This window comes from Drosophila arizonae, chromosome 3, assembly GCF_054131065.1.
Source record: "Drosophila arizonae isolate 15081-1271.41 chromosome 3, UAZ_ARI_1.0, whole genome shotgun sequence".
NCBI lineage: Eukaryota > Metazoa > Arthropoda > Insecta > Diptera > Drosophilidae > Drosophila > Drosophila arizonae.
The window spans coordinates 30486678-30500855 of record NC_142923.1 but is presented as its reverse complement, the minus strand read 5'-3'; the positions used below and the strand labels follow the sequence as shown (position 1 = coordinate 30500855).

Below are 14178 nucleotides of genomic sequence, written 5' to 3'. Positions count from 1 at the left end.
ACATTCGTAAAAGGCGTATTTCAAATACTAGACTTGTGCTTTGGCAAATACATGCATATGCATATTATAATCATAATCTGAAAGTTTTATGAAGATCGTATGCTCACAAGAAAAGTTATTAAACAATTCAGTTCTCATAGCAAGCACACACAGCAGACCATGCGTGTTTAGGCGTGGGTGCTTGTGTGCGTGTATGTGTGTGTGTATGTGTGTGTATGCGTGTGTGTGTGCGCGCTAGTGTGTTTGTGTGTGTGTGTGCGTGTATCTCGTGTAAGCAGAAAGACGCGAAAAATGATTGAAAAATCTATTGCTCGAATGGTTCAGGGGATCTCGTAGTCGAGCAGTCTCGACTACAGCTCTCTTACTTGTTATACCCTGAACCCATTTTCAATGGAAAATCAAGGTATAAATCCGTATGAACGCCTAGATCTCAGAAGTTATAAGAGCTAGAGAGCTTAGATTTTGCATGTAGACTCGTGTATACCATACGCAGTACAAGTTTTGCTGATTTTTTTTTGATAACTCATCCGATAACTTTTTTATCGAGAATAATCAAAAATTTGATTTTGTTTTTATACCCTGAACCCATTGAAAATGGGAAATCAGGGTATAATGGTTTTGTTGAAATGTATGTAACAGGCAGAAGGGGGCGTGGCAGACCCCACAAAGTATATATATTCTTGATCAGGGTGACGAGCTGAGTTGATTTGGCCCTGTCCGTCTGTCTGTCTGTCCGTCTGTCCGTATGTTTGAACGCGTCGATTTCCGAAGATATAAGAGCTAGAGACTTCAAATTTTTTGTAAAATGTTCGTAATTACAGCGCGGATATCGAGTTTATCATTAAAAATCGATAACTCATCCCGATCTTTTTTTATCGATAAAAAACCTTATCGAAAACCAGTTATAAAATTATATCTTCTACACCTTTATTGCTAGAGTCTCCAAATTGTTAATGTATGCTTATATGCAATTTATACAATTTCGGTTTTTGTTAAAATTTACCCCCCACCCTTAAATTCACCCCCTCACCCTCACTTTTGTAAAAAGCGTATTTCAAATACTAGAGACTTGTGCTTTGGCAATTACATGCATATCCATGTTATAATCATAATCTGAAAGTTTCATGAAGATCGTACGTCCACAAAACATGCTATTAAGCAATTAAGTTCTCATAGTAAGCGCTCACTGCCGCCCATGCGTGTTTATGCTTGTGTGTGTATATGTATGTAATTGTTTGTGTATGTGTGTGTGTGTGTGGTACTAGAGGTACTAGAGACTTGTGCTATGGAATGTACACACATTCTAACCATATGAGTACACTCTGAATGTTTTGTAAAGATAGTCCTCCTACAAAAGAAATTATTCAACAAACAAGTAAGAAAGCTCTAGTCGAGACTGCTCGACTACGAGATCCCCTGAACCCTTGGAGTGCTAGCTATTTCAATAATTTTTCGCGTCTTTCAGCTTACACAAGGAACACACACACATACACAAACACATACACATACAAGCACCAACGCATAAACACGCATGGGCTGCAGTGTGCGCTTACTATGAGAACTTAATTGTTTAATAACTTTTTTTGTGGACGTACGATCTTCATAAAACTTTCAGATTATGATTATAACATGAATATGCATGTAATTGCCAAAGCACAAGTCTCTAGTATTTGAAATACGCGTTTTACAAAAGTGAGGGTGAGGGGGTGAATTTAGAGGTGGGGGGTAAATTTTAACAAAAACCGAAATTGTATAAATTGCATATAAGCATACATTCAAAATTTGGAGACTCTAGCAATAAAGGTGTAGAAGATATAATTTTATAACTGGTTTTCGATAAGGTTTTTCATCGATAAAAAAAGATCGGGATGAGTTATCGAATTTTAATGATAAACTCGATATCCGCGCTGTAATTACGAACGTTTTACAAAAAATTTGAAGTCTCTAGCTCTTATATCTTCGGAAATCGACGCGTTCAAACATACGGACAGACGGACAGACGGACGGACGGACAGACGGACAGACGGACAGACGGACAGACAGACAGACGGACAGGGCCAAATCAACTCAGCTCGTCACCCTGATCAAGAATATATATACTTTGTGGGGTCTGCCACGCCTCCTTCTGCCTGTTACATACATTTCAACAAAACCATTATACCCTGATTTCCCATTTTCAATGGGTTCAGGGTATAATAAATTCTCATAATATTGCCCACACTGCAGCGCAGCCCAAGAGCAGACAGCAGAATATCAGTTCGAGTTTTGCTTTAAATATCGATAACTTGCCTTGTTATTTTGTTATCGATTAAAAACATTATCAAAAACTAGTTATACATTTATATCTGCTACATCTTTAAAACTAGACTCTCCAAATTTTTTATGTATACTTATATGCATTTTATATAATTTCGATTTTTGTCAAAATTTACACCCCACCCCTAATTCACCCCCTCACCCTCTTATTTGTAAAAGGCGTATTTCATATGCATATCATATGCATATCTACATTATATTCATAATCTGAAAGTTTCATGAAGATAGTCCATCCACAAGAAAAGTTATTAAACAATTAACTTCCTATAGTAAGTCACCTCTGCAGTCAATGCGTGTTTATGCGTGCTTACGTATGTCTGTGTGTGTGTGTATGTGTGCATATGCGAATAATTATTGAAATATCAGTTGCTCGAAGGGTTCAGGGGATCTCGTAGTAGGGCAGTCTCGTCCTAGTCGAGAACTTTCTTACTTGATTTACTTTCTATACCCTGAACCCATTGAAAATGGGAAATCAGGGTATAATGGTTTTGTTGAAATGTATGTAACAGGCAGAAGGAGGCGTGGCAGACCCCACAAAGTATATATATTCTTGATCAGGGCGACGAGCTGAGTCGATTTGGCCCTGTCCGTCTGTCTGTCTGTCCGTCTGTCCGTCTATCCGTATGTTTGAACGCGTCGATTTCCGAAGATATAAGAGCTAGAGACTTGAATTTTTTTTTAAATGACCGTTTATACAGCGCGGACGTCGAGTTTGCTTTTAAAATTCGATAAATCATCCCGTTATGTTTTTATCGAGTAAAAACATTCAAGTTCAAATCAGATGCCACTATAGGTAATTTTGAATGATTTTTCTTTTTTTTTAATTTCTCAAATATTCAATATAATATGTAGATCATATTCTGAAAGTTTCATTAAATTCCGTTCAGTCAAAAATTAATAAAAAATAATCAAATATTTGGCCAATTAACAAACGCACGTGCAGCAGCTACAACAGAAACATTCGTTGAATCACATCAGCTGTTAGTTTCGTTTAGTTTTGGTAGATGGCGCAGCAGCAGTGAATGTATTTGAGTTTTGCCAGCGCCACTAGCAGGAGTGGGGTGGCCTAGTGTGCTAGCTGCATGACGCTCGATCGAGAAGTCGCGGTTTGAATCCCGATCGATGCAACTGGTGTTAATTTTTTTTAATTGTTTCAAAATATTTTTATATTTTCATAAATGAGTTTTCACCGAAATGAAATTTTAACTATACTTTATATGCGTTTTTAATAGTTTGGTTATTCTAGCAGATTCTTAGAGTCACATCAGCAGTTAGTTTCGTTTAGTTTTGGTAGATGGCGCTGCAGCAGTGAATCTATTTGAGTTTTGCCAGCGCCACTAGCAGGAGTGGGGTGGCCTAGTGTGCTAGCTGCATGACGCTCGATCGAGAAGTCGCGGTTCGAATCCCGATCGATGCAACTGATGTTAATTTTTTTAATTGTTTCAAAATATTTTTATATTTTATTAAATGAGTTTGGTATTTTATTTATATTTTTAAATACATCGAAATTGAAATTTCAACCATACTAAATGGGCATTTTTATTTGTTGGGTTCAGGGTAGTATCTAGTCGAGCACTCTCGACTAGAGTTTTCTTACTTGTTATAGTCATATTTTCAATAACGCCCCAAATTAAGACCATTCCTCTCAAAAACGTCTGTGAAATATTGGAGACTCAATTGAGACTCATCTACAAGAAAAGTTATTCAGCATAAGCTCCCATAAAATAGCCTAAATTACAGCTGAGGCACAGGAGTTAAATTTTTGGCTTTGATCCCGCGATATCCTAGGGTTATCCAATGTCCAACAGCTTTTGCTGCTCGACCAAACTGGAGAAATTTATAGGACGATTAGATTAGAGAGTTCACTTTCTTTCTTACATTGCATTGTATCAAGGTATTGCAATTAATTGACTTTATCGGCAAGTGCTGAAGCAATGTGTGACTATTACTAAATGGCGCGTACAGAACTGGATTACTAAATACAAAGATATAAGTCTAAAAGTATATAATTGGAGGCATGGAATGAAAAGCCACGAGGGCTGTTGTTAAGTTGATTGTGAATGCATGAAGAGTAGTAGTAGTTCTAATTATGTAAAGATATTGTCAAAACTGGAGTCTATTTAAAGGTAAACTATTAAAGGTTATATTGGTAGAAAGGACAAAACCTATAATAATAATACCACCAAACCGGTAAGGGTACTTTATTTGACAGTTCAACTCATGCCCCAATTAACGGTCATGTGTGGTCACAAACATTTAAGGGAAACTTACAAAGTAATTATTAAAGAATCTTAAAAATAAATCGAATATGTATGATTGGTAAATCACTACACCAAGTGACGGTTGCATCTGGCAGCATGGGCGAATTTTCGTTTGGTTAACAACATTTCAAAATATCAAAATTAAAATAACTGTATTAATTTCTTTTGTTTTATTTTTTAGTATTCATTACATATACCTGACAGTAAATTTTAAATCTTCATTTGTGAAGGTAATCAAGTAAATGGAAAAAAAAAACATTTGTAATTAGTTTCGTTTCATTTCAGGATATAAAAACAAATACAGATTCACATTGTTGTTATTAGATCCAGATTTTTGCAATATTTTTTTCTTATAGGTACTACAAAAACAGTAAACTTGAATTGAATTGAATTCCATGACTATAAATAAACTAAATATTTTTTTAGTTTAATATGCTACAATATTTTAAAACTTAATGGCAAATACCTATTTAGTGGTACATCATGACATCTGTGCTTTGGTACATACACATATATGCATCACAAAAGAGACGTTTAGCATGTTCGGGTAAGGCCTTGTCATTTGTGGACCTTTCATTAATGTGTTTAGCCCCCTCATCAGATAGCCACTGAGGTATTTCAGGAACGGATATCATTTCCGGTATATTATACCCGTTTTTTTCACCTAATAAAAAAGAAAAGTTAAATAAAATTAATTTTTTATTCTTAACTCGGTTCCTTTAATTTTAATGTGAATTTTTTATTTATAAAACAAATACAAAAATATTTAAATAATTAAGTAAATTGAGTTGTGCCATTTATTCATATTCGTGGATCACAAGCTTATAAAAATACACAAATTTACAATATGAAGATGCACTAGTATGCTTTGAAATGCCTTGCATCTGTTAATGATCGCTTTACAAGCAAATTTGCGTTGCCTCTGCCCAATAGCTGAACATACTCGAGACTAGAAAAAAAAATAATACCCTAAATTCTCAAAGCTGATATTCTAATCATTCTGCACGTATAAGCACGCTCTCTCTCTCTCTCTCTCTCTTTCTCTCTAACTGCAGTAAGCAGCGAAGCGCTTGGACTTGCATTGTGGCAATTCTATGAGAATTTACTTATTAAATACATATGCTACAAAGCAAATTAAAAATCTTTGTCTCTAGGTATATTTCAATTTATCTAGGCGTTCATACGGACGGACGGACGAACGGTCTGACGGACAAGGCTGTATCGATTCAGCTCGTCGTCCTGATCAAGAATATATATACTTTATGGGATCTGCGATGATTCCTTCTGCCTGTTACATACATTCCACAAAACCATTATACCCTGATTTCCCATTTTCAATTCGTTCAGGGTATAATAAAAAATTTGATTAAAACGTAATTCCAGCTCACAGTTTTGCAATCGAATGGAGTGTTTCTAAAAAAAGACAACGATACTAAAACACTCCAGATCGGCGACTTCCAAACACCCACTTTAAAGACGATGCAACGTGCATCGCCTCAAGCCGCAGAGTCATTTCACTGCTCGATTAATTAGTTGCGAAAAACTTTCCCGCTATAATGCCATCGACGAACTCTAAATTCATATAGAACGCTTTTCGTGTGTTCTTTGCAATAAAGGGGGCTATCCAGACGAATTTGTTACACGAACATGTTCGCCGAGTTTGCCAACTAACTATGCGAACATTTTCACGAACATGTTCGCGATCATAATTCTAAAACAAATTTTGGACTGTGAGCATGCCAGCGGAAGAAAACAAAATCTTAATGGCAATGAATGTTTATTTAAAACAAAAGAAAGCACCTGACTTTGCGTTTCCTTTTATTTTTTCCAGTTCGCGCCTGTATGAAGCGTCCATCAATTTACTTTTGCTTTGACGACATTGTGGCGTTTTCTTGGACACCTTTATATTTTAATTATAATTTGTCCCATGATTTGTTGCCCAATTTTCGGTTCATTGTTTCTAGAAATGATGTTCGTGCGAACACTCGAATCCATTGCCGAACATGTTTGCACGAACACCCGTAAGATAGAAACATTTCTATTTGTAGGCGAACAAAATGTTCCTACGAGCACTCCTATCCACATTCGAATACAACATGTTCGTGTAACAAATTCTTCTGTGGTTAGCCCCCTTAAGCCAACAAGTTTGTTTAATAGCTTCAATGGCTTTTATTGAGGTTTTTGGATTATAGTAAAAAATTTTATTGAAATATGAACTCTTTCACACATTGACTAAATATTTGCAAGATGTAATCATAGTACATATATCGTGCCTTCCAATAAAAAATTCAAACAAGTAAGAAGGCTCTAGTCGAGACTGCTCGACTAAGAGATACCCTGAACCCTCCAAGCTGATATTCTAATCATTCTGGATTTCTTTTATGCACACATACATACACATGCACTTATAAGCACGCGCTCTGCTAACTGCAATGTAGGTAATATTATGAAAATTTATTTGTTGATTACAGTCACACCTCAACTCCCGCAGAGATAAGACGTGTCGCAATACATTAAACCTCGCTTAACGCCAGTGCATCTAAAAGTAACAGTAAAACTCTTCAAACAAAATTCAAACACAAAAGAAAACAAAGACAAAAACAAATCGCACGTTGCAAACCGTTAAACCGGGCTTCAGCCCAACAACAACAAACATGCTCGATCCACCAGACATACACAAAATCAACAGAAACAACAACACATAACTGGGCGAACCGAAATATATAATACTAAAACGCGATGATAACTGCACATTCGAAAAAGTGTCTCCCTTTATAATCAAAAAAACAATAAACTACACTTGCGGAGGTGAAGTCGAATCTTGCAAAAAAACAAGAGACGGCTCCCTGCTAGTAAAGACCAAAAACAAACTGCAAGCTATAAAACTATTAAAGCTAACTAAAATGACAGACTTCAACATTATCGCATCAGAACACAAAACATTAAATTTCACAAAAGGAGTTATCTATTGCAACGAACTAAGGGACATAGACGAAAACGATATATTACAAGAATTAAAACCACAAAAGGTAACAGAAGTTAAAAAAATATTTAAAAAACAATCAAACGCTGCCCACCAAACAACAAACACTGCAGACAATAACGTCAAACTTACCGAAACAGGACTTATTACGTTAACGTTCGCAACACTTAAACTACCCGAAACCATCAGAATCGGATACGAAACCGTACGGATCCGGCCATACATACCACTTCCACTCAGATGCAAAAACTGCCTTCGCTTTGGTCACCCTACTTCAGCCTGCAAAAACTCAGAATCATGCAAAAACTGCTCTGAACAAACACACACAAACGGAATCGAACAATGCAAGAACAACAAAAAATGCCTTAACTGCAAAAATAACCCTGAAATCGACCATCAACACTCACCTCTCGATCGACAATGCCCCACATTCCGCAAACAACAAGAATTAACAGCTATAAAAATAACCGAAAAAGTGGATCACAAAACAGCACTTAACATATACTTTACAAGACACAGTCAACAACTGGGAAACACATATGCTAAAATACTCACACTCCCGACTGCACACACAGGAAACACCCGTCCAACCAACACACTCTCCAGGAATCTAAACACATACTCAGAAGACTGCTCGCTACAACCATCAACTTCCACACCAATATCGATACACAATCCACCAGCCAACTCAATAAAAGTAACAGAAACACGATCAATGCACCAAAAAGAACATAATAATCAACAGACTACAACAGAGGACATGAAAACCGACTGTAATCTGACAAACACAACATATACATCACAACAGACCAGCAATCTAAAATTAAAAATATTTTCTAAAGATCCCAAAACTAACACCCTCTCTACCAATTTCAAATCCACAAAAACAAAGACAAAACCCAAAACTTTAACTAAGAACCAACAAACAAACAACAGCGATAGTGAATCTATATAAACAAAGTAGCTAAATCAACTTAAAACTTAAACACTTAAACACTCTTAGATACTTAAACACGAAAACTTATACTTATTTATAACAATGCTTAAGATTTTACAATGGAACATAAAAGGATACACTAACAACTACAACGAACTCCTAACTATTATAAAAAAACACTCACCACAAATAATATGCCTTCAAGAAACACACTATTATAATACACACATACCTGTACCAATCCCAATTAACTACCTAATTTTCACGAATACAGCTTCCAACAGATTCGGTGGCACAGCCATATTAGTCCACCAATCTATTGGCCATACCCAGATTAACCAAACCGGCTACTTTGAATCACTTACCATAGAAATAGAATCAAAAAGAAAAATTCGAATAACATCAATATATATTTCCCCTAACAAAAATTTTTCCACTAAATCTTTAAACGACAACATCGATACAACCAACAATAGCCAGATTATTGTAGGTGATTTCAACAGTTGGCATAACAGCTGGGGCTCACCACAAACAAACAAGAGAGGTAAAAACCTTCACAAATTCCTTCAGAATGCAAACCTACACATCCTTAATGACGGATCTCCAACACACTTCTCAACACACAACACATTCACACACACAGACCTATCCTTATGCTCACCTCAACTTACACCCTTCGCTAATTGGAAGATTATCGATGACCTTCACGGCAGCGACCACTTCCCAATCCTTATTTCACTATTCTCCCAGTCAAAAACAAACAACTCCTTTCGCCCCTATTTTAAAATAAAAGAAGCCAATTGGCCATCCTTCACTCAATATACCCACGATAAAGACGAAATCGTGCCAATATGCTCAAACATAAACAAAGAAACTGCAAACATTACCAAAATCATTCTCCAATCAGCCCACCATAATATACCACAAACCTCTCCCAACCACTTCAAAAAAAATACACCTTGGTGGAACAAAACACTTAGCGTACTTAGAGCAAACAAACAAAAAACATGGAAAATATTCAAATACAACAATAACACTGACAACTTAATCAACTACAAAAGAGCCAACGCAATCTTTCGCAGGGAACTTAAACTATCTAAAATCAAAGCCGCAAACGAATTCACCTCCACAATACAACACAACACCCCCTCCGACAAAATTTGGGCCAACATCCGCCGTTTCTGCGGACTTAACCCAGTCAAGCAAATCCATTGCATAACCAACCCATCCAACAACCTACCCACAATAGACCCAATCTCCATAGCCCAACTATTCGCCCAACACTGGTCTAACCAATCCAAAGATGACAACTTTAAACAAACCTTCATAACAAACAAATACTCAAACAGATCAACAAACTGCATACCCCACCCCTCAGCACAAATCATAGAATCCGACATATCCCAAATCGAACTCCTTTCCGCATTACACTCACTTAAAGGAACCACACCCGGCATCAATAGAATATCATACCCTATGATTAAAAATAGCTCCAACACAGTCAAAACCCGTATCAAAAACCTCTTTAACAACATATTCAATAACTTCATACCACAATCCTTTAAAACCAGCCTAGTGATCCCCATCCTAAAGTCAAACTCACACAAGACATTAATCACAAACTACAGACCAATTTCCCTAAACTGCTGTCTCGCAAAAACTCTAGAAAAAATTATTGCAAAACGCCTTTGGTGGTTCGTCACCAAAAACAATTTGATCCACCCTAATCAAACAGGATTCAAACGCGGCAAGTCTGTTTCAGATGGTCTGCTCATAGCAGACTCTCTTTTAACAAAGTCGCTGCGCACCAAAAAGCACTCCTCTGTCATTGCTCTTGATTTTTCAAAAGCTTTCGACAGGGTCGGAGTGCACTCCATAGTCGACCAATTAATAGAATGGGAAATGGGCCCCAAAATGATAAACTTCGTAAAAAACTTTATGTCCAACAGGAAAATCAAAGTCAAAATAAAAAACACATTCAGTCACCCCCTCCCACTCTTTAACGGGATCCCCCAAGGATCACCCATATCAGTTATCCTTTTCCTAATTGCTTACAACAAACTTTCCCACATAATTAGCCTACAAAAAGAAATCCAATCTAGTGCCTATGCAGACGATTTTTTCCTAATAATTCCCCTCAATAGACAAAAGAACCAAACATGCAACCTTGATTCCCTTTTTGCAAACATCCAACAATGGTGCTCATACTCAGGAGCATCACTATCCCTAGACAAATGCCAACACCTACATATTTGTAGGAAACAAAACTGCAAATGCAAAATTTCCTCAAACAACATAACAATTCCCGAAGTAAATAACCTCAAAATTCTAGGCCTAACAATAAACAACAAATACAGATGGGACTCACACATAAAATACATTCAACCATCCCTTAACAAAAAACTCAACATAATAAAATGCTTAGCCAGCCCCAAATTTAACTGTAACACCCACACACTGGTTAACATAGCAAAGGCAACACTCGTAGCCAAAATTGACTACGCCTTATTCATATATGGACACGCCCCTAAATCGTCTCTTAACAAACTAAAAACAGCACTTAATGCAGGAATACGCGCAGCCCTAGGAGCCCTTCCCTCAACACCAATAGCCAATCTGCTTTTCGAAGCTAATATACCCACATTAGAACAAAAAAGAGACCTCATGACAGCAAAAACATTCAAAACTATTTTACACAGCGCAAACTCCCCATCCTCTCTGCAGAAATAATAGCCATTCTGGAAGCCATAAAACTGATAAGAAACAAAAAAGGAAACTTCATAATATGCTCTGACTCCTTATCAGCAATCAAATCAATCGGCAACATAAACAACAACAACTTTTATCCCACATTAATAAGAACAATCCTAACCCTAACCAAAACCAAAATAAAACTCCTCTGGATCCCGAGCCACTGCAACATAAAAGGCAACGAACTTGCTGACCAAACCGCCAAATCCACAATTAATTCCCCACTCCATTACACTCCCAACTTCAACTCCACAGATATAAACAAATTTCTAAAAAATAACTCAATTCATAAACTCATAAATAACATAGACCACTGCAATACATGGTACCAACAATTAAACAGCAACCTTTCACACACAGAACACTACCTAAAAAATTTAAACCAAAAAGATATAACACGCATAGATCAAATAAAAATTCTAAGGCTCAGATTAGGACACACAAGATTCACCCAACAACACTACATCAACCCTGACGATATAACACCCTGTCCAAACTGCAACTCAACATCCGACCTAAACATAGAACACATACTAAAAAACTGCACTGCAACATCCCACATAAGAAAAGAAATCTTCAAAAACGTATGCCCCTTAAAAATGCTATCAAACCCAACATCAACCAACATTCCCCAAATAATAAAATACCTAAAGAAATCAAACCTCTACCACATCCTATAAACCTTTAAAACCTATTATAAGTAAAATATGTAAATATGTTAAAAAATGTTAAAATATTCTTAATCCGATAAGCCGAAGGCCCATGCAGCCAGCGCTTTAAAAATTTAAGTTAGTTTTAATTTTAATTAACTCTAACTCTAAGATAAATAAATAAATAAATATTTGTTGATTAATTTCTTTTGTAGACATACAATCTTAATGAAACATTCAGAGCGTAATCATATGGTTAAAGTGTGTGTACATTTTAAAGCACAAGTCTCTATTAAATTACAACATGTATGTACAACATGTAACATTGTATCCATTAACTTTATATACAACGCGAATTTGAAGTCTCCAGGTCTAAAAGTGTTCAAATTAGGCTGAAAAAACAATGTCGATTTTTCGATTATTCTTGATAAAAAAGTTATCGGATGAGTTATCGAAAAAACATGATAAACTTGTACTGCCTATAGTATACACGAGTATGCATGCCAAATTTCAGCTCTCTGGCTCTTACATCTTCTGAGATCCGTCCTGATCAAGAATATATATACTTTATGAGGTCTGCGATTCCTTCTGCCTGTTACATTCTTTTCACAAAACCATTATACCCTGATTTCCCATTTTCAATGGGTTCAGGGTATAAAAATATATGAGATAAGTTTTGAGTGAAAGCGTTCATAGAGAGTTGAGTTTGCTAGAGCACTGTTTAATTACAAGCTATTGAGTATATTAGAAAACGCATATAGGTCGGTAATCAGCGTATTTACTTGTCGAGCACTGTCTAATACTTATACTGAAATAACTCATTCAAATTGTTTTACAGAACCTCTTATGATAATCGATAAGAGAAGGACCTGCATCTTCAAAAAAATATCAGTCAACTGTTATACGATAATGTTAATTAAATGAAAATTAAAGGAAATAATTTACCTTTTCTGTCCGCCATTGAATCAAAAAAACACCAAGGAGCATCTGGTCCAGAGCCCGTTTTCACAAATGCTACGTAATGAGAAGTTTCTATGCATACAACAGCAAATAGCTCCATATAAAGACTGGGTAAAACCATGTTATCAGCCATTACTTTGAAGTCTATTGGTACAGACAATTTCTTTGTTTCATGATTTACTCTGCGAATATAAAAATATAATTTAAATATATATAGTATAATTGGTTTTTTAGGAACCTACCTTTTTCCATGCGTATGTACTGTTTTAAGACATTTTTGGCAGAAAGCTGTACACTCGAGACCAGAACCAACCTGCAAGCTACCAAAACATTCTCGACATTCAAATTCAGCAAGTTTCCCACAAATGGAACACTGTCGAGGGGCTTATAAATATAAAAAATATATACATTGTTATAAAATACAAAAAGTAAGAGCGCTCTAGTCGAGATTGCTCGACTCCGAAATCCCCTGCACTTTTCGAAGAATTGATATTTCACAATAATTCTTCTTTCTGCTTACATAAAAAACACACAGAAAAGCATATGGATGCAAGCATAAACACGCACTGGTTGCAGTGTGGAAAATTTTCAGATCGTGATTATAACATCAAAGTATGTGAATCTGCCAAAGCACAAGTTTCTAGTATTTTAAATACGCATTTTACAAATATAGTGGTGAGGGGGCGGATATAGGGTGGGGGTAAATTACAAATAAAAAAAAAAAAAACAAGTAAGAAAGCTCTAGTCGACTCTGCTCGACTACGAGATCCCCAAAACCCTTGGAGTAATAGCTATTTCAATAATTTTTCGCGTCTTTCAGCTTACACAAGAAACACGCACACACACGCACACACAAACACACACACGCACGCACGCACACACACACATACACACACACATACACAAACACATACACACATAAGCATAAACACGCATGGGCTAAAGTGTGTGCTTGCTATGAGAACTTAATTATTTAATAACTTTTTTTGTGGACATGCGATCTTCATGATGATAATCTTTCAGATTATGATTATAACATGGATATGCATGTATTTGCCAAAGCACATGTCTCTAGTATTTGAAATACGCCTTTTACAAAAGTGAGGGTGAGGGGGTGGACATAGAGGTGGGGGGTAAATTTTATCAAAAACCGAAATTGCATAAATTGCATATAAGCATACATTACAAATTTGGAGACGCTAGCAATAAAGGTGTAGAAGATATAATTTTATAAATGGTTTTCGATAAGGTTTTTCATCGATAAAAAATGATCGGGATGAGTTATCGATTTTTAATGAGATCGACGCGTTCATACATATG

General features: G+C 36.2%; 2 protein-coding genes across 9 annotated transcripts in view; one reads left to right on the top strand and one right to left on the bottom strand.

Moving 5' to 3' along the window:
• Positions 1-13204, top strand: part of Ufd4 (ubiquitin fusion-degradation 4-like) — an 87630-nt gene extending 74426 nt beyond the window's left edge. Inside the window, exon 7 of one of the 2 annotated variants that reach the window (XM_089464334.1) lies at positions 7049-13204. In XM_089464334.1, the coding sequence (XP_089320460.1) occupies positions 7049-7074 (26 nt within the window). In that variant the 3' untranslated portion in view covers positions 7075-13204. Of the gene's footprint in view, positions 1-4758; positions 5009-7048 lie in introns of those variants that run through there. The other variant, XM_089464335.1, reaches the window with a different exon arrangement.
• Positions 4485-14178, bottom strand: part of CYLD (ubiquitin carboxyl-terminal hydrolase CYLD) — a 33484-nt gene continuing 23790 nt past the window's right edge. For 5 of the 7 annotated variants that reach the window (XM_089464349.1, XM_089464356.1, XM_089464352.1 and 2 more), the window contains 3 exons: positions 13101-13242; positions 12844-13040; positions 4485-5241 (listed from right to left, as the gene is read on the bottom strand). In XM_089464349.1, the coding sequence (XP_089320475.1) occupies positions 5048-5241; positions 12844-13040; positions 13101-13242 (533 nt within the window). In that variant the 3' untranslated portion in view covers positions 4485-5047. The remainder of the gene's footprint in view (positions 5242-12843; positions 13041-13100; positions 13243-14178) is intronic. The other 2 variants (XM_089464350.1, XM_089464351.1) reach the window with 2 other exon arrangements.